The sequence below is a fragment of the Tympanuchus pallidicinctus genome, unplaced genomic scaffold, assembly GCF_026119805.1.
Source record: "Tympanuchus pallidicinctus isolate F22 unplaced genomic scaffold, pur_lepc_1.0 scaffold11, whole genome shotgun sequence".
NCBI classification, from domain to species: Eukaryota; Metazoa; Chordata; class Aves; order Galliformes; family Phasianidae; genus Tympanuchus; species Tympanuchus pallidicinctus.
In genome coordinates, this window is record NW_026294627.1 from 22,874,913 (window position 1) to 22,894,590 (window position 19,678).

The following is a 19,678-nucleotide window of genomic DNA, read 5'->3' on the forward strand; positions in this document are numbered from 1 at the left end:
GAGGAAGATTTATTGTAACTACTTCCAGCTAAGAGCACTTAAGCTGCATTTATTTGCCAAGTAGTGTTGACTTTCTGATTTTTATGGGAAAGTGCTTTGTTTCAAAATGCAAGCCATAAAAATAATTTCCCCAGTCTCTTTTCTCAGCAGCTGTAGCAATGCGACACACAAAATCTGTCTTAAACTGAGGTGGGGAATTTTTTTTTTGAAAGCCTGTTGTTAAAATATTGGCAGCACAAGGCTGCTGATTCAAAACAAAAAGAGACACAGGCACAAGGAAATTAAAAGACTAAAAACAGAAGCGTATTTTGATTTCCCAGAGAATACAAGATAGGCAAGAGTTGTGTTTGCAAAGGATTGGCAGGATGAGCATTTACTGAACTGGGAGCAGCTGTCATAGCAACCACATCTAGGCAGAGAAATGGTGTCAAGTCACCTGGAAGGAAATTTCTCCACTCAGAGGAACAGTGTTATAGAAGGAAAACTTTGGAAGCTGTTGGCTGAGGCAACATCATAAAACTAAGTGGATGCAGATGAAGAGTCCCTACCAGGCAGACAGTGATGCTCTGTGGGAAGGGCAATGGTTTGAGATAGAGGCCTGGCTGTCAGGCTTGGTTCTGCCCTTGTCTTGCTTTCCAGAAACAAAAGCATTACCCAAGCCGAGCCATACAACATCTCACCACTATGCATACTGCCCTGAATGGGCTTGAAGTGGTGTGTAGTGACGTGTAGATCCTGACACTGCTGTGTGCTCTATCAGCCTGTGCTCACAGATTCAATTTCAGATGAGCATGCTCTCGTCTTATTGCAGTGCCAAATGAGAAATATTGATTTTTGATTTAAAAAAAGAACAACAGATTATTGGCAGAGTCACAAGCTAAGTGGGGACAGGCAGAAAGACCCGGGTCATGGCTGTATGGAAAAAATAGCTCATCTCTGAATGGTGCTTTGCCCAAGCTTGTTTATCCCATTTCTCGAAGTACTCATGACTAGTTGTCCCGAGTCACTGAGATGATTCAGCATTTTTCTCTAGTGCCTTTACTTTGTGCTGGTGCAGATAAGTGTGTAAGTTACATTCTGATTGCTTCCATTTAAGTCCAGCCCTCCCCGCTCACGTTGAGAACAAAAACTGTTGTCATCGTGCTGAACTGTAGGATGTTAAGAATAAGTGGGTACTTTGTCACCAGCAGTAACACTACAGAAAGCAGTCCAATTTTCTTCTCTCCTCCCTCAGGTTACTCCTCCATTGCAAAAGCTCCCCAGTGTGTCCCTTCATCATGTTCAGCTATTTTTGGATGCCACTTCTCCACAGGCAGTTGATCCACAAATCAAAAACAGCCATAGAGTCTCCCAGCGTTATGGAGATTTTCAGAGGTTTAGTCCTGAACTGAGATCAGATGACAGCTGAGAATTCCTTGACTTCTTTTCATTAGGCATGGCTCACAAGAGGGAGCCCATGCTGTGCCCGTAATGCAAAGCCTCCTTAAGAAACCTCAAGTTCTGTCAGGTTCCAGAAAAGAACCAACATCAGAGCTAAGGAATAATAATGCAACAGAACCTATGTTCCTGAAGCCAGTTCTCATATTCTGTGCAAACGATATAGGCTTTACTATGTCTTTTGAGCAAAATATAAGTCAGTAGCTATATCCTTGGAAGTCTCAGTACATCTAACACGTTTGCAGCAATTTTTTGTTTTCTCTGCATTTATACAGCAGTGTATTAAAAAGAAGCCAAGCCATACAATGAAATGCTGACAGTGTGGGACAGGCATTATTATATCCTTCAGGTACTTAAGATGACGTTGTTTTCTCACAAAACAAATTGCTTATCACAGACTCCATTACTCAGGAGACAGTAAACACTTTCCACGATGCATGCCTCTTAGGCACTAAAAGGATGTCTAGGACATAACTCCCTTGATTTTTTTTGTGTGTGAATCTTTGTTATACAAACTAGCATATTTTCATGAAATAATACTGAAAAACATGGATGTGTTTCATCTTCCTTTTTTAATCCATTAAGAAAACACACATGGCTTTAGGTCATGCCAGACAACTGATCAAGTGAGGAGATGGGTGAGGGGTAAACAGTTGCAAAAATGTACATAAGTAGACTGGAAAAAGTAGTGATAATATGGGGAACATCTGGAAGTGGCCTTGGATGTAGGACGCTCATAAGACTGGGAGAAGCAGGAAAGATGGTTGGTGTTGCAATTTGGTCTCTGAAGCTTCTATTTAGGAAACATTCCTGCTAAATACTTGAATGCCCTTTTTAACTTCCATGGTGCTCAGGATTTTGACACTGAGCAATCAGGTCATCCAGAGCACAAGCAATTGAATTCATCACTGAAGAAGCTAGAGGCATCTTGTGTGCAGACAAGATGCATTAGATCATCCCTGCAGATGGGTTGAGTTGTCATTTTGAACATGCCTACTGAGGCTGGGAGACATGCTGGAGTTTCGTATCTTCATAGAGGTGTTACCTCCTCATTCCAGCTAAAAGGCTGCAAGCAACACAAATCCCATAGACAGATTCCTGCTCTGAACAAAAAGTTACCTAAGGGTTGATTTAAAGACAGATGAAAATGCTGTCTTTATTAGGAAGTTGACCTCTTATTTTCTGTGTCCTGGAGACTGGCTGGCATTCAGGAAGTTAGAGCAGCCATCAGAGTCTTTATCTACCTCACAGGAGCTGGATTGTGAATTGCAGTATTTCTCAAGCACTGCATTTAAAGACTGTCAGCACCTTCACTCTGCATTGCTATAAAAGGAAATAAATGTTCAGATTGACTGAAAATGCTCCAAGCAGCTCAAACCATTTTATAATTGTGCTGAAGGCAGATCTGAATGGTCCCACTGTCTTAGCAGCAATGAAAAAGGAAGAGCATGCTTTGCTGCTAAGTACTTTTACTTCTTGACTGTTGAAATCATCTGTCTGAATGAGGTTCAGTCAGCAATGTTTCCTAATTACAAAAGCTGGTGAATTGCCCTGCACTGTGTGCTGCATTCAAGGGAGTTTTACTGTGGCTCCCAAAGGAAACTGTGTATGAACTAGGCTGCCAAATCTTTTGTGTAAAGCATTTATCTATTTAAATAAATAAACCCCTGAAATGTCCATGTAGGGAGTTAGAGTATTCGTACCAGGGAATACAATGGCTTCTACTGGGAAGAATAATGTCTTGGAGGAGCGGAGTGAGGAGAGAAGAGCAGGGCTTACCAAACATCTAGTCAGACCTCAATCTTGCTAATATTGGGTGAGCTGGAGACAAAACTAACTAGAATTTATTGGAAAAAAAAAAAAATTGGGAAGCTACCATTATATATATATAGCCCCCTGATGTAGCACTGGGGATATCAGTACCAAGGATTTTCACACAAGTGTATTATCAAAAACAGTCACTCTTCAGAGAGAGGTAAAATGTCACTTCTACACACTGACGGTGAAGTCAGATTGCTTAATATTTCATTTCCTCTTAGAAATGTCACTGCTCATCTGGGCACGGATGGCTTTATTTTCTGCATGCTGCTGCCTTGTCAAAAGGTAGCTCTTTCTTTTTACCACAGATGGGCCTGTTGCTTGTGATGTGACTTTTTCTGGTACGTGCTGCCACCTGGGACCTCAAAAAAAAAATAAAATTAAAAAGTATTTTATATTACTATATTGACATTGTTGAGTAGTCTGTAAGAGACTGGAAGATAATAACTTGGGAAGTGAATCACTTAATTTACAGCGGTATACTGTGGAATCTCTTGGTGATGGATTATCATAATCCTGAAACTAAGTACCCTGATCAGTGAGGGAGAAACAGTTTGAAACCTTCCAGAAACGTCCACTGTGCTCTGCAGCAGCAACGTGAAGGAAAGGATTGGAAAGCTTGATGTGGAGAATGGCAACAAATGCCCTTCATGGCAAGTTTTTGGGTCAGGTTCCTGCAAGACTGGAGAACTGTATGGACTCAGACTTGTTGAAGTCTACACACATTGGTGCACAGTGACAGTTGCTCTGCAAGAGGAGCTCTGATTTTAACCAGAAAGGTGAAATATTTTATTGTTTCAAAGATATTGTCCCAATTATAGCTTGGGTTTCAACTGAACTTTCCTTTTGGTGTTTCCTTACCAACAGGTATTAGCATTCAGTAAAAGGAAATTCTTTCCTTACCTCCAGTTCTGCTGGAAAATGGGAGTTATTTTACTTTAAGACTAAAACCAGAAGAGATATTGACAGATTTGGAAATATTTGCCCTGGATGCTGCACAAACAGAAAGCTTACTGTTATTTTCCGAGAACAACCCCAGTGCTTCAAATGGGGAACTACTGAACCACAGTGTATCATAGAAGCACCTACTACTTCCCTGTAGCAGGGTCCTCAGTAAACATCCAGTATATGACTACCTTTGTACTTTCTGTTCTTTGTCCTTTCCATTTATCAATAGAGAGTCCCTTCAGACCCAACCAGCCTGGTAATATCAGCTGAGCCCCACAGTCTCACATCATATAACAGATTTTACTTAATATTCTTTCAAATATTCATTATGTTCATTAATTCACTTTTCATTTTCTTCCTCTGGAACGGGCAAGATAAGGACACACAGCTGGCTTGCTCCAAAAAAAGGTGCTTTATTATCCAAATTTGGCTGTTTTTTGCCTGTAAAACCAATTAAAATCTTTTTAAGTTTCTGATTTGTGAAGATGTAACTCATAAATAAAGACTAATTATTAATATTATGTTCCATGTATTTTGCATTTGCATTACCTTGGTTTAGTTAATTCTAAGATGATAAGAAATGTTTATGTAAGTAAAAAAAAAAAAAATACAGGCATATTTTTGTTTATAAAATGTCTATATATATTTACATACACATGTGTGTGTGTTTTCTCCATAGAAAACAAAGTTGGACAGTTAATCAGAAAATAACACAAAGCCAGATATAGAATTTTTATGACCTTTTGCCCACTGAATCTGTGCCTGAGTTAAGCCAGTGGGCTTTTTGCCATTGGCTCCTATCAGCTTTGGAGCAGGGTCAGAGCATTTGGTCCCAGTCCATGGAAATGACTGTGATCCTCAGCAGAAAACAAAGTTTTCATTTGAACAGTTTGCTTTCCATGCAGTTACGTGCTTTCAAAAGCCCTGGCTCCTGAGAAGTGGCTTAGGGAGTAGGGTAATACTATTGGGCTTAGCAGCAGAGGAGTGTGAAGAAAATCACCTGCTCAGGAGTTCTGTGTGACAACGCTGCCATCCATGATGTGGTGAAGCACTGAGTTCTCTGGTGATAAGGTGGAGCAAAAGTGTTTTTGCCACATGACTGTTGGGAAAACAGCCCAAGAGCATAAAACTGTTAAATGTACTTACGTACTAATTTTGCTGGACGCTGTGAAGATGGCCAGTTACCCACTGCTCCTGATGAGTGAAAAATGAGTGAAGATATTCATAGACAGTGAAGGACTGCATGCAGTTTTCAGAAGCTCTTGTATCACTAAGCACCAAGGTCACTGCCATGTCTGTACCTCTGGTCCAACTGTTCAGGCTTGCCACAGGAGTCCCATGTATAGAGATGCTGCAAAGTCAATGCATGAGCATTTCCCTCTTCCAAACATGGGTCTGCCTCTGAGTGGAGCAGGGAAATGGGATTGTTCTCTGTCTTTAATGTGTTATCCTGGAAGATGAGGTAGTGGCCTCCAGACATGTTTCATAATGAAAACGTTTGGAAAATGAATAAGTGATTGCAGGCTCACAGAATTACTTCTTGGACTGCTGACTCTTGCTGCAGACAGGAGCTGGTAGCTGCTTCCCATGATGGCAGCAAACTCTCCCATCCCTACAGATAGTAAGATGCAGAAGCTTTCTCCCTGCTAATATGGACCTGCTTTTGGCTTCAGCTTCAGATGAGAGGTGGCTTTTCTCTGCTCTAGCGTTATTTTATCACATGCACTCTGACAAGCCCATTTGATTACTGATTTATATCCACTCTGGTGAAAGTCATGCTTGAGGCATGTTTGGAGATGATCATATTCTAGTGATGCTCGGTATGACGCACAGTGCCCTTTGAGAAGACATTTAAGGGCCACAAGATGTCCGTGTGTGATGGAGGATCCTTAACATACAATTTATCTGCAGCCAAGGAAAGAAGGCAGCAGTGCTATGAGCCCTGATGATGCAGATATACATAATAAAGTTATTCCATATGTTCCTTTCAAATTAACATTTTCCTCGTGATGGTTTCATTTAATTTGCTCATCATAACATTGCATAGCCTCACATACTGATACTCTTAGCAGATACTCCCAGCAGACTAAAAAGCCGTAAAGTTGCCAATGTATAGAGCCTTTCCTCCCTCAAAAATTCAGAGAACATTTTGTTTCTCGGTGAGGAACATGAGAAAGGGCTACTGAGTCAAGTTTAACCCAGCAGCCAACCTTCCTGACACTGAACTTGAAACTGTGTTCCAACTTTTTCATCATTTTCTCTGATCCATCACTATTTAAATAACAACAATAAAAACACTGAATACTTACTAAAAGGCACACATTTTAAACTCTATCTGCTTAGGGTATTACGCTAAAATGTCACTTCTAAAAAAAGACACGCCTAATTTCTCCACGGTCTCTCTGAAAGGTTAAGTGTGTAGAATAGAATTAATGCTTATTTTGATGTATAGATTATCTGTCCTGTCATTCAGTTTGATATTTTTCATAGACTATTTCAAACTCTAGAATGACAGATAAATCACAGTTGCAACTGATTTATGAATTTTCTACCAAGAAAAAGCAAATAGAGGAGTTAAGCCACCTCAGAAACCAGCTAACTCTCATTTCAGAGTCAAAACATTTTTGGAGTTTGGGTTTTTTCCTCCACAAACATACATATGTGTTTTGGGAAGGAACAAATTCTATGGCACTTAGTGAAAAACTGAGTCATTTCTCAACATGCAAGTTTTGAAAAATAATGGCTTATTTTACACAAAGAACATAATGCCCTTTTAAAATCCCTTCAAGTCGTCTCATACCTCATATTTATGCAGCAAATCTCCCGGACTTAATATCTGCATGACAGAATTTGCACTTTCAGAGAACACTGCATTAGTCCTCAGGACAAGAGCCTTGGGACTGCACACCATGCAGTTGGGGTGACAAAAGTCCCCAGCTCTCCAGGGTTCCACTGCGAGAACTTCCTACTCAAACTGTGTCCTCCTGAATCCATTTCCAAAGATCTCACTTATTTAAATCATCTATTGCACCAAGTTCCTCCACCTCCACTTGTCTCATTCAAATTTATATATAAATTCCCTACCTCCATAGCTGTTTTTTTTTTCTACCTTGCATATTTGGAGATTAGTTGATAACCATTGCTCTATATTTAGCTATGCAAAGCAAAAGCTAAGTGCAGAAAGGCAGCAGGGACCCAAAGTTTTATTTTCATTTGTTTTGCTGACTTGAAGCATGCATGTATCAAGAGTAAATTCTTCATGAACTGCATTGTGGTTTTATATGATAAAATGACTGAATTTGCAACTGAGGGAGAAGCAGCAGTAGATGTAATTTGCACTGGTTTTTGCAACGTTTTTGACACAGATTCTGTACAAAATTGAGTCACTGTATTGTCCACTGGGTGGACAATCAGCCAGGGAAAAGCCTAGTTGTATGGCAAGGCTCAGAGGGTCTTAGTTACTGGTTGTACTTTACATGGATGTCTGTGATAAGTGTGTGTCACAGGTCTGTCTCGTGACCTGTTTGGTTTAATGGCCTTATGAATGATTTGGAGGAGGTTAAGTGCTCTCATCAAATTTGAAGATGACATCAAGATGGGGGGAGATCAGTTAATAATACTTAAGTGCAGGGCTGCTATTCAGAAGGACTGAGGCAGACTGGGGTCACAGAATGACAGGAATCTTGTGAAATTCAGAAAGGGCAAATGCCAAGTCATGCACCTGGGAAGGAAGAAACCCCTGCGGTGATGCAGTTTGGCACTGCCAACAGAAGCAGCCATGTTTGATGTTTATTCAGTTTGGTGAAAGGTGACAGAAAGGATGGAGATGACCTCTTCTCACTGATGCTTGGTGGGAGAATGAGGCATTGGTTGTTATTTGAAACAAGAGCTGTTCAGACTGGTTATAAGGAAAAATTCTTCCCCATGAAGACAGTCTGGGAGCAGCATAGGCCACCAAGAGATGTACCATCATCAGTCTTTTAAAGGCTTTCATGATCAGATGAGATAAAACCCTGGGATGCCTGTCCCTGCCTTAAGCAGTACATTGGACTAGAGATCTCCTCAAGGTCCCTTCCCACCTGATTTGTCCTGCAGCAGCTGTCCTGTGACTTACCCTAAGGTAGCTTCTGATACTGAACAGCAGTCTGTAACCATACGACTTTTACTATATAGCTCCTGGATTAGGTGTGATGGATAAAAATTGCTTCCCATGAAGTATTTCTTGGAAGCATCCTGTGACCACTGCCATCCATTTTGTGAATGAGCCTCAGAATAAAGGATGTCCTGGAACTCAGAAAACATCAAATCACACAGGGAGTGAGACTTTGAAATAATAACGTAGTTTCTGAGGAAAAACTGTTTAAATAGTTTTAAAACAGAGCTTGATAAATTTCTAAGCAGGATTACATGACACAATTGCCAGTAATGGCAGGAATAAAATTCGATAGCCTAGGAGCTTGCCCGTGTTTTCATGATTGTTTTGACAAATGAAAGGCCATATTCTTCATCTTCAAGAACAAATAAATGGAAAATTAAACATAGTAAATATTGTAAATATTTAATTGACAATTAATATGGTGAAATTGAAAGCAGTCTTTTGTTTGGTTCAAAGTTATTGGAGTTTGTAGCTCTGATGCCTGATAGCTATAATATATGATATTCATATCCTAGAGCAAAATGACTATCAGAACAAAAATACACAAATATGGACAAACCTAATTAAGCTGTGATTCATATCACAGCAGATGAAGCTTATATGATAACCAGCTACAGAGCAGATGCAGCATATATCATTGGCTTGATTATTCAAAATTGGTACTTTAGTCAATTCCAAATTAAAAAGGAGATTGTATATAGATTCAAAGAAAGTCAATCATGATGTCTTGTATGGCATTGTAACAAAACAAAACAAAAAAAGTAATTTTCTTCATGAAATAAATGCATAGTTTCAGTTTCTCAATATAAATCATACCAGAATCTGACTGCAGGAGGATCTGAAACAAGATGATATGACCTCCATGCTGCAGCAACAAGGAACTAATGGTCAACATTAGGTCAACATAAAGGTCAACATGAAAGTAATGACTTATATTTTTATAGTGATTATACTTATACAGCAAACTGCAGGTTCAGAGGAACAGAAGACATCTTTCTGCAGCTACACACCATGGAAAGGCAGCAAGAGAAATTTTCCAAGGATCCAACTCAAGCCAGGAGAACCACAGCCAACGTTGTGTTTATGCCACTCTTGGTTTTAATAAAGCATCTATCTACAATACTGTGGGGCAAATACATACTTACTGTGATAGTATATGGAATGTCATTGATTTCCACCTGCAGGTTTTGGAACAGTTTATTGAGAAGGGATGAGCCCAGAAAACTTGGAAGCAGGAGGAAAAGGTGTAGTGCTCTGCATCCTACTGCTGATGGTGCCGCAAGAAGAGCTTGCAGGGAGACAAGCTCACTTGCTACTCTGTGACTCCATGCATGGTTGGTGTGGTTCTGACCGGAACTGCAGCTGGATGTGATGTGGCTATTATGGGATAATCTGGGAAGGATAAGGTACAATTTTATATTCACCACACTACACTATAAAGTGAAAAATAGTATGTAGCCTATAATCAACTTTTGTAAAATCCAGTTCATCGGTGTAAGGACCGATCAGCGTAACTGACATTGCTATTTCTATGTACTTCTGAAAAGCTGCCCAGTGCAATGTACAGAGCATTGTAGAGTTTCAGAGTTACAACAGCACATATGCTGTTAACCAGCAGAACCATAACTAGTATACACACAATAGTTTTGAAACAGGCAATGACAGAAGTATCGTATTGGGAAAACAGAGCAGAAAAATGAATGGCAGCAACCATAGTCAGTGCTATGACTGAAAATCCCTTAAAAATTTCCATATCTCAAATTAATATTATTTTTCTTAACGATACTAAGAGGTCTTTTTTAAGTTATTTTTAGTTTTTTAAATACAGTGCCTCATGAGGGGACTACCTCCTTTTTAGGCATTTTAGTCAGTATGGCTGCTATTAAAACAGTAAGGATTTGTTTCAGTCAACTAAAAGGGATACCAATACTGTGTGAAATGCTGTGTCCAGGCCAGAATGGGGAAGGTCTCTGTGATGTCCTGCTCCATACCCAACAGCATCAGGCAAAAATGTCGGACGTACTGGTTTGACTTAAGTGCTAGCAGACATCTATCCTCAGGCTGTGCAGATGAATCCTAAATGCATGTGTTTTACAAGGAAAAAAAGATACAGTATGGTTTAAAAGCTACAATTATTTCCAAGACATTTTTTTAGATGGGGATCTAAGAAGGGAATTTCTTCATCTCATGACACAACCACAAATTGCAAGTATTGATCAAGGAAAAATTTATTTACAGAGATTTTTCAAATACAAACATAAAATAGCACATTTATATATAATTTTTTTTTTTACAAAAATGAATATTGAAATAATAAACATGGTACAGCACAATACGACATCAATGAGCTAAACATAACAGAGACAAAAATCTATGTCTGTAATAAGTTCCCTGTCAGTCTAGCATAACCAACAGAGTTCTACAGTACCGTAAGTGAAATTTTCAATGGGCAGAAAAATACCCATTTACTGCACTTCATAAAAGTACTATAGGCAATGGCTACATCTGCCAAGTTATTATGCTGCATTTTTGTAATAATGCTGAAACACAGAGGCTTAATAAAAGATCTATAGGGATGAATAAGCAGTGGCTAAATGTTTGAGGAAGAGAAATGTGGAGAGAACATACAAAATACTGATAAAGTGGCTTATTGGTCCTTTTATTAGATGTAACGTATAGATTAAAAAGTGTTGTAACACTGAAATTTAATCCACCAAAAAGAAGTTCTAAAAAACAAAAGAAAGAAAGAAAGAAAGAAGAATCGCACCAAAAAGGTTTTTCTCTCTAGTCATTTTGTGCCATGGTCAACATCTGTGTGTGCTTTTGGGAACACCGCATTGCAGGGGCATTTCCCCAGCCTCCCAGCAATATCTTTTCCTCACTAATCCCGCCATTAATTGGTGCACGCAGAATGTCACAATTTGCCAATGTGGAGTTTTCCTTGTTTACGTGGTTATATTTCTGCGGGGTGGTGAGGAGGCCCTTCCCCAGCCTGCCTGGCGGGGTGGCTTTGGTCCATGGTTCACCTTCTTCCCCTGGGCTCCCAGTGCCACCCACCAGCCCATCCTACTGAGTTTCAGAACGAAAGCACTTAAAATTTTCCTTTTTGTTGTCACTGTGGTCCAGAAGACACCTGCAGGCCCTTGTGCTTCTGGCAGCTGCCCGCACCCGGGGCTGCTCAGTAGGGATACTGCTTCTGCTTCTTGCCGGAGAAGCAGGCCAGCCAGGTGCACACCAGCATGGCTGCCGCCGCACCCCCACCTGTGCAGTAGTAAGCCCAGCCAATTTCACAGGTTCCTGCAAGGGAAACAGAGCAAGACATGATAGGAAAGGCAGAGGCTGCTGGCTCCAAACACATGTCAGCAGTAGAGCAGGCGCCTCTCGGCCTGCCAAGCCCAAGGACAGCCCATGGTACCATTCATTGCTTTACCCTGCAGCAAAAACTTGGAGGAAGGCAGATGGGAGAACTACGTAAAAGCTATTTTTTCTCCCTAAATCTCTGCTCCAGCAGTACGCATTTACTGACCAAATAAATGAGCTCCCACATTTCTAAGCATATTTTCAGGACTTGTGGGTTTCCAATTGGACTGATGCGGGACAGCAGCCGAAGCAGCAGAGTCATACCAGCTCCACAATCTCATGTAATGGGACCATTTGGCAGATGTCTCCATCTAGGAGAGGAGGATATAAAGTGACAGGCTAGAACACTGGGTTGTCAAGAGAAGAAACACAGGCTCTCTGGGCCAAAGGAGCATGATGTTGTGGAACAAATTGCACAGGGGCTTCTATGGGAGAGGAGTCCATAAACCCTACCTCTTGCCTACCCTGCCAGTAGGGTGAGCAAGCAGTGTGCACAAAGAGAAATGATGGGCAGCACACCAGTATGATAGTGACATAACAGCACAGGACTAATAGTAGTAGTAGAACAGCTGTGTGCTGGTGTAGTGGAAATGAAGATACCAGTGCATCCCAGTATTTTCACAAGTTGCCACCAAAAGCAAAACAGATCCCTAATTCACACTAAGATCAGACTTCCAGTGAATATCACATTTCATTAAAATACAAAAGGAGAGAGACTTCCGTGTTCCCACCCAATGTCTCCACTCATTACTTAAAACTTCATGGATATTTAGCCTAGTGTGTTTTTACAACGTCTTAATATGGCCTTCAATACTTTTAAAGGGCCTTAGTATCATTATATAAGTCAAACTCATCCACAAAAAAATGGCACTGAGGAACCCCACAGTGAACCATAAAGTGATTGCTCTCCTTCCAGGCAACACTGCTATTACTGCCTAAGTGGCCAAGAAGGCCAATGGCATCCTAGCTTCTATCAGAGGAAGTGTTGCCAGCAGGAGCAGATAAGTGATCATCCCCATGTACTCAGCATTAGTGAGGTTGCACTTTGAGTACTGTGTTCAGTTTTGAGCTGACTGCTGCAAGAAAGATATTGAGGCTCTGCAGCACATCCAGAGAAGGATAATAAAGCTAGTGAGGGGTCTGGAGCACAAAACTTATGAGGAACAGCTGAGGGAAATTAGATTGTTAGTCTGGAGAAGAGGAGGCTCAGGGGAAACCTTATCGCTCTCTGCAATGGCCTGAAAGGAAGTTATGGAGAGGAGGGGGTCAGCCTCTTCTCCTGCGTGACTAGCAATAGGCCTCAAATTGGATGTCAGTAAATATTTCTTCTACAAAAGAGCAGTCAGGAGCTAGAATGGGCTGCCCAGGAAGGTAGTGGAGTCATCATCATCCCTGGTGGTGGAGGTGTTCAAGAAACATTTAGATGTTGAAATGAGGGACATGGTTTAGTGGGAAATATTGGTGATAGGCGGACGGTTGGACTAGATGATCTTGGAGGTCTTTTCCAACCTTGGTGATTCCATGATTCTACTCCTCAGGACTTCAATCAGTCTTAATAAGCATCATCACTTTGGCTTCATCATGTTGGTCATCTTGATTTCAACTGTTCTCTCTCTCCTACTGAAGTACCATCTCTCTTCACTGACCAGTATGCACTCTCAGCAATACTACACCTCCTTCCTACCTGCTGGAAACTATTCCTCCCTCCAGAGAACAGAAGGTAACAACAATTTCCACCTAGAAAAAGCTGAAACAGGTGGCATATCCATACTTTGTCCTAATGGTGTTCTTGAGGTCCAGGCTTGTGGGCTGGACAGTTATCAAGACTGCTAATCCTGCCTTAGGCACAAGATGCACAAGATGTCTGTACATTTCAACATGTCAAAAGCATTAGCATGCCTGAAGGCAAACAGCATGTCCATCAGCTGTGTGCAGGATAGTGGCAGGCCAGTCTTATAATGAGATGTGAGTGGGAGGCAACACTTATGCTCGTGTCCCTTCTGCAGACCTCAGGATGACGCCACAACATGCAACATACTACTTGTTTCTTTTCTTCATAATACTCAATTTCTTTTTATTTCTATAAAAGGCTCAGTGAAACAAAGATACTTCCATAACCAGAGAATTTTAGGAGCTGAGGCCCTGGTTTGGGCTCATATTCTCTCCCCTGAATGTGCTGCAGGAGAGAGAGATATTTGTTTGGTTTTGTAATCTTGATGTGTTCTGTAGATTGAAACAATTCTTGGCTCCCTTACAAAAGGCCACACGGAGAATCTGACTTGCAACATAGAAGACCATCAGAAATCATGGAGAGCTGCCAAGTACCTTGCAGTGTCCCTGGCAATGATCCTTGCCTGACTGTACAGAAGTCTCTGGATAGAACAGACCCATCTCTGGACAGTTCCTTTACCTGTACACACACGTCTGTGGTTTTTGCTGGGATTTTCAAAACCAGAATTAAGCACATACCATATGTCTAAATCAACTGGATTGCTTTGAAAATGATCATGTTTATACCGGAGTTGAAAGTGATGGACTGCAACTGATAGGTCTTGTGAACTGCCAAGTATTCCTAAAGCTACAAAAGAATTGTAATGGCCACTTCAAAATTTAAAACTTTCTCACTGTGATGCTTCCAAGTAGAGAAACTAAACATTTAAACACTACTTAAAAATAGTTTAAAGATTTGCCTGCTTGCACTGCCTAAAGCTGTGACCTACATGGAATATAGTGAAGTAAATTCGACCTTTGCATGATGTGATTTCAACTTCTGTGCATTGGTCATTGGAGAGAAGAAGAGTGCACCTGATTCATATTAAGGACTGTTTAATTAGTATCAGAGATGTGTCTAACAAATACACCATGCACATACAGTCTTGAATGAGGAAAATAGCATCTATTTCTTCATACCTTGCTCCATTTACTCTAAGGATCACTGTCCTACTAAGTCCTCTGAGGCAAGGCAGGCAGTCCCTTAATCTAACAAATGCAATCTACTTCACAAGTGTGAGCTGGGTCAAGATGAACAAATATAAGAACGGGAGAGTGCAGAACAATGGATGAAAGAGCAGGAAGGCTGACCTTTGAGCAATAATAATAAAGCAATAAACCTGGCCATTATTTCCAGCCTGTGTCAGGAGCAATGGGAGTCCTCAGACAAAACAGCTTGATCTCTACTTGCATGATGCTGAGCAGAAGAGCATTTCAAGCTATTTCAAGTGCAGAAGAAGCGCCTGCAGCAGGGAAGGTGTCTGAGGGCATAGAACTTAGTCATACTTTTCATTTTAAGTAGAGGTAAGTTCATAGATTAGTACAGCTATAAGGCCAGAGAGAATCTATTCTAAAAGTACTTGTTGAAATGAGAGATTGCCTAAACTGCATAGCTACATGTCAAACTGAAAATACACTACCCTTATTGTGCAAGGAAAAAAATAATGTTTCTGCATTAATGTTCTCATTTTACTATGTGTATGTGCTATTTTAATCCCCTACACCCTCAAGAAAAATGAGTGGTTGCCAATAATTGGGCAAATTAACTGCAGTTTAAATTGCAGAGTTGTTTTTGTTTCACTTTGATATTAAACTATCAATTTATAAGAAACATGAAGCTTTATAAAAAGTAGGATTAATAAGTAATTAAATATAGTACCAAATGGAAAGATATAAACCTATCAATATGCTTTATCATAGCAAAGATAGACTTTGCTTTCTAGCATTTTATTTTTTACAAATCAGTTACTATTACTTGTTAATTAGTTACAACTAATTATTAATTACTAGTTTTTATAAATATTGCAATAAGAGGTGCTGTAGAATAATCCTTTCTCATGGTCAACCTTTATTGTACGGACATCAGTGCGACTAACCATCAAGAGGGGCACTTTGCCTTCACACAGCCCAGAATATTAAACACGAGAATTATTGCAGTGCAGTTTCCCTTTTTTGAAATTAACGTCAAATCACTAGTATGAAGAGCAACTCTACCTAATTACATGATAGAATTAAATAAATGCAATTTTGTAAATCTTCACATACACAGAAAAGGTGTTGTTTTCATCAAGAGTGCAGAGAAATATATACGTGTAGAAATGTGCCAGGGGTGTGTGGAGATGCGTGCAAGAATGTGTACCTGTTCCTGCACATAAGATGGGCTGATCTTGTTTCAAGCCAAAGTAAACTCCCCACCAACTGAAGTGCTCTTCTGGCTGACACAGATGATACGCACCACAGCAACTCCCTCCTCTGCATGGAAGTGTTGTTGCTCTTTACTAATCAGCCTTTACCTAGCAGATCAGTATGGAGGAGAAAATGTGAGCTGCGGTTTTGGTTTTTTATTAATTCTGGAAAGGAAAGCATTACTAATTGGAGCTCTTGCCTTCCAGCAGCTCAGTGAAGTAGAACCATCCAAGTCAGCTCTGGTAAAGCTGGCATTATGAACTCTCTTTTCACATTTGAGATAGGCAGTAAGAGAGTGTCAGGATTAACTGTGAAATCAGACAATCACAGACTTTGCAGTATAGGGCTTGTTGGCCACTTTCCAAGCAAACAAAAGGAGGGAAGAGTAGCAATATCATGCTCCTCTCCTTTGTAAAAGGACTGAAAGACATTGCAGTCCCCGAGGATAAAGGACAAAAGTGAGGTGAACGAGGACAGCATCAAAGAAGGACTCAGCAGAAAGATATCCCATAGAATATAAAACAATATTTGCTAAATTGAAAGACTTCAGTGAATGTGAAAGGCTAGTGTTGCAATGATGGAAGGGATTGTTCACAAAAACTTCCATGCCTCTTCCTGATCTCTAACGTAATCCTCAAGGCCATGAAATGCGACCTCTGTTCCCCTCCCCTGCTCCAATATGTAAGGCAAATAAAGATTAAGAGAAATTTGGGAGTGAGAGAACTTTGGCAACAGGAACCTTGTGGATACTTGATCTCCTGTGGAGCTGTGCCAGGATCCAGTTGCTAAAACTGAATTTTACCAGGGTTTGTACTTCTGATGTCTTTTAAAAAAAACATATAGTTATCAAGGTCCTGGAAATAACATATGTTGTTCATCTAAAATAACAATAATTGGCACTTATGGAAACTATCCAGAATATGAAAGTGTCTTGGATGCAAATTTGTTAATTGCAAGACTTAGTATCTTAAATATTTGCACCTTATTTACTGTTAATGTTGGGGCTATCTCAAGCTTTCAGCCTGCTAGTATTTGGCAGGCTCTAAACAGTTAATCCTAAGTACAGCCTGTTTTCCAAGATGAAGGAAAAAGCGTTTCAGATTTACCCACACTGAAGAATACAAATAATACACCTCCAAAAATAAAAGATACAATTCCTACTTGCAAAAACTTGTGCAAGAACTCTAATTAACAGTTTCATATAAGAGTCCTGTACTACAGGGGAATGTGAATTCCTGTAATCAATCAGGGTGCTAGAAATAGTAATCAAAGAAGAAACCCAAAAATGTGATGTTAAGGGGTATATAGGGATTTAGAGATACGAAAGCCACAAATGAATGTAAAAGACAATCAGCTAATTAATAGGAAGGCACAATTATTTTGAAACAAAGCCAAGATAAATTGAATAGCTGAAGAATATTTTTCTTGACAGCTACACAATGAAAAAACATCATTTGAAATCACCTACAAAAGCAGGGGAAGAAGTCAAAACTTGGAATGCATCCAGAAAGGATTAAAGTAGTTATGTGAAACAAAGAAAGTATGCTATGTAAGGTAAATCTGCAGCTGAACAAACAGCACAATACACAATGATCAATTTGGTGAAGGTGTTTTCTTTTTGTCTACTGTATGGATCAGACTTTCCAAAGGCCTTTTCAAAAATATATTATTTCTTACATGTGTAGAGATCCAGCTATTTTGGTTAATTATAACTGGTCAAATCAATTGCATGAGTATTTAGATTCGTCATTGAGTCCTAGAATGCCTTGGGTTGGAAGAAACCTTAAAGCCCACCCAGTTCCAATCCCCTGCTATGGGCAGTGCCACCAAGCAGCTCAGGCTGCCCAGGGCCCCATCCATCTTGGCCTTGAGAGCCTCCAGGGTTGGGGCATCCACAGCTTTTCTGGGCAGCCTCATGAAGTCCAAAGTGTAAAGGCGGCAAAAGAAGCAACAACTTTGAAGATGTTCAGCTCTGCTGTTTGCAGACTCTCCCATGGCAAAATCCTTCTTTCTTTGAAGGATTGCTTAATTTTGTTTAATCAAATCTTAAATTTGCTGCATGGATTTATTGTGAAACAGCAAAGGAGAAACAGGTGGATGTTTGGACTGGATGATATCAGACATCTTTTTCAACCTTAATGACTCTGTGATTCTATAAAATATCTTGTGACAATTACAATGCTCAAAATCCCAAGAGTAAATAGCTCATGTACTACTAAACAGGAGCTCTCCCAGACCATTGGAAAAAGTCAGCAGAAAACTCACTTATTGTATAAAATGAAATTAATTTCCTCTCTCCCTGGACATTCACAATGCAGAAATCCACACTGGATTAGTTCCCCAAACTGCCTCTGGAGACAGTGGATAGAAAAAGTGTGATGCATTTCATTTTAAGGTAGTCATCTAAAGTATACTGGGTGGACCCTAGTCTAGTAGTACCTAGTTTTAATCCCTTTATTTGTGAAGGGATCCCAAATAACAAGTTCAGATGCCCTTTTCTAGTAATAATGAGCAGGAGACACTTGCTCTGAGGTGGTCTGAATCCCCTTCTGGTTGTTCCTCCTTGCCTCCCTTGACTCCAGAGGGTTCTTGCATAGTCTAACTCTGGCAACAAAGGTAAGTTAGACAGGATATTTGTGGTCCTTGAGATAGTCACAGAAGTCTTGCAAAGAAATAAGAATGAAAGATAACTAGATAGCACCAAAGAGGAAATGTTTCTTGATGAAACAACTCTCTTTACTAGCACAAAAGCTGACTCATTCATTTATCTATGAGCTTAGCAGCTGCAGCTCAGACACGCTTATAAAAACTGTGCTTGGCCCCCATAAAATCTCTGAGCTGCGCGAGGGAATCTGTGAACAAAGCAACCAGCTTTCTCAGAAGGATTGCTCATAAAAATAGAGCTATAAAGCCTTTGCCTTTAATAGGATTCTAATAAATTGTCCTCCCCTCTAACCACTTTCCTTGATAGTTTTGGCACTGTATGTCAACGCTCAGCCAGATGTTGAGATGATGCCACCTAAGGCCAATAAACTAGTTGACAAAGCTTGTTTTAATGTTCACTGCTTTCTGTGAGGATTTTTTTTTAATTTTTTATGTTGTTGTTTTAGTAACTGCAGTTTGCTTTTAGAGATCATTTACTCTGATATTTCTCTAGCAAAAATAATTATCAAGTCAACAGCTGTCTTTAAGATATTTGAAGTCCTTTAAAAATGATAGAAGGGAACCTTAATAATAATGATATTTGGAAACAAATATCCTTCTGCAGATAAGTTTCTGAGATCTTCTGAGGACAATTCAGCTGATAGTTAAGCTCAGGGTGGGAGTCAGCCTGTGAAGTTGCTCTCCATGCAGACACGTTCGCCAGGGGAGCCCTCTCCCAGCAGCTCAAAACATGGGAGGGCAAATGAAGGTGCATGTTTGCAGCCATCTGCTTGGGTTGCTTTGGCTGCTGCTGCATCAGACTTCCCTACGCGTGATGATCAGCAATAGAGCGTGACAGCTGGAGGACATGAAACAACGGGAGAGGATTTAGTGGGACTTTGTAGAAGAAAGAGGGAAGGGGATGTTCCCAGCCTCAGAAGGATGGCATGAACTCGAACAAGCACAGAAGGCATGTCAGGCAGGCTGCGGCAGCATCCACAGGGTGGGTAGGCAGGGCATGGCGTGCCTACAGCCACACCTGAGTCCTGCCAGCACTTACTGCCAGATCTGTGATTTTCACCACCTTTATTAGCAAATAAAAGCATCATGAAACTCAAAGATAAGCCCTGAAAGTAGTTT

General features: G+C 40.3%; 1 protein-coding gene across 1 annotated transcript in view; it reads right to left on the bottom strand.

Moving 5' to 3' along the window:
* Nucleotides 1-10,569: 10,569 nt before the first annotated feature.
* Nucleotides 10,570-19,678, bottom strand: part of LHFPL6 (LHFPL tetraspan subfamily member 6) — a 135,670-nt gene continuing 126,561 nt past the window's right edge. Inside the window, exon 4 of the mRNA XM_052670882.1 lies at nucleotides 10,570-11,656. Coding sequence (XP_052526842.1) covers nucleotides 11,538-11,656 — 119 coding nt within the window. The 3' untranslated portion in view covers nucleotides 10,570-11,537. The remainder of the gene's footprint in view (nucleotides 11,657-19,678) is intronic.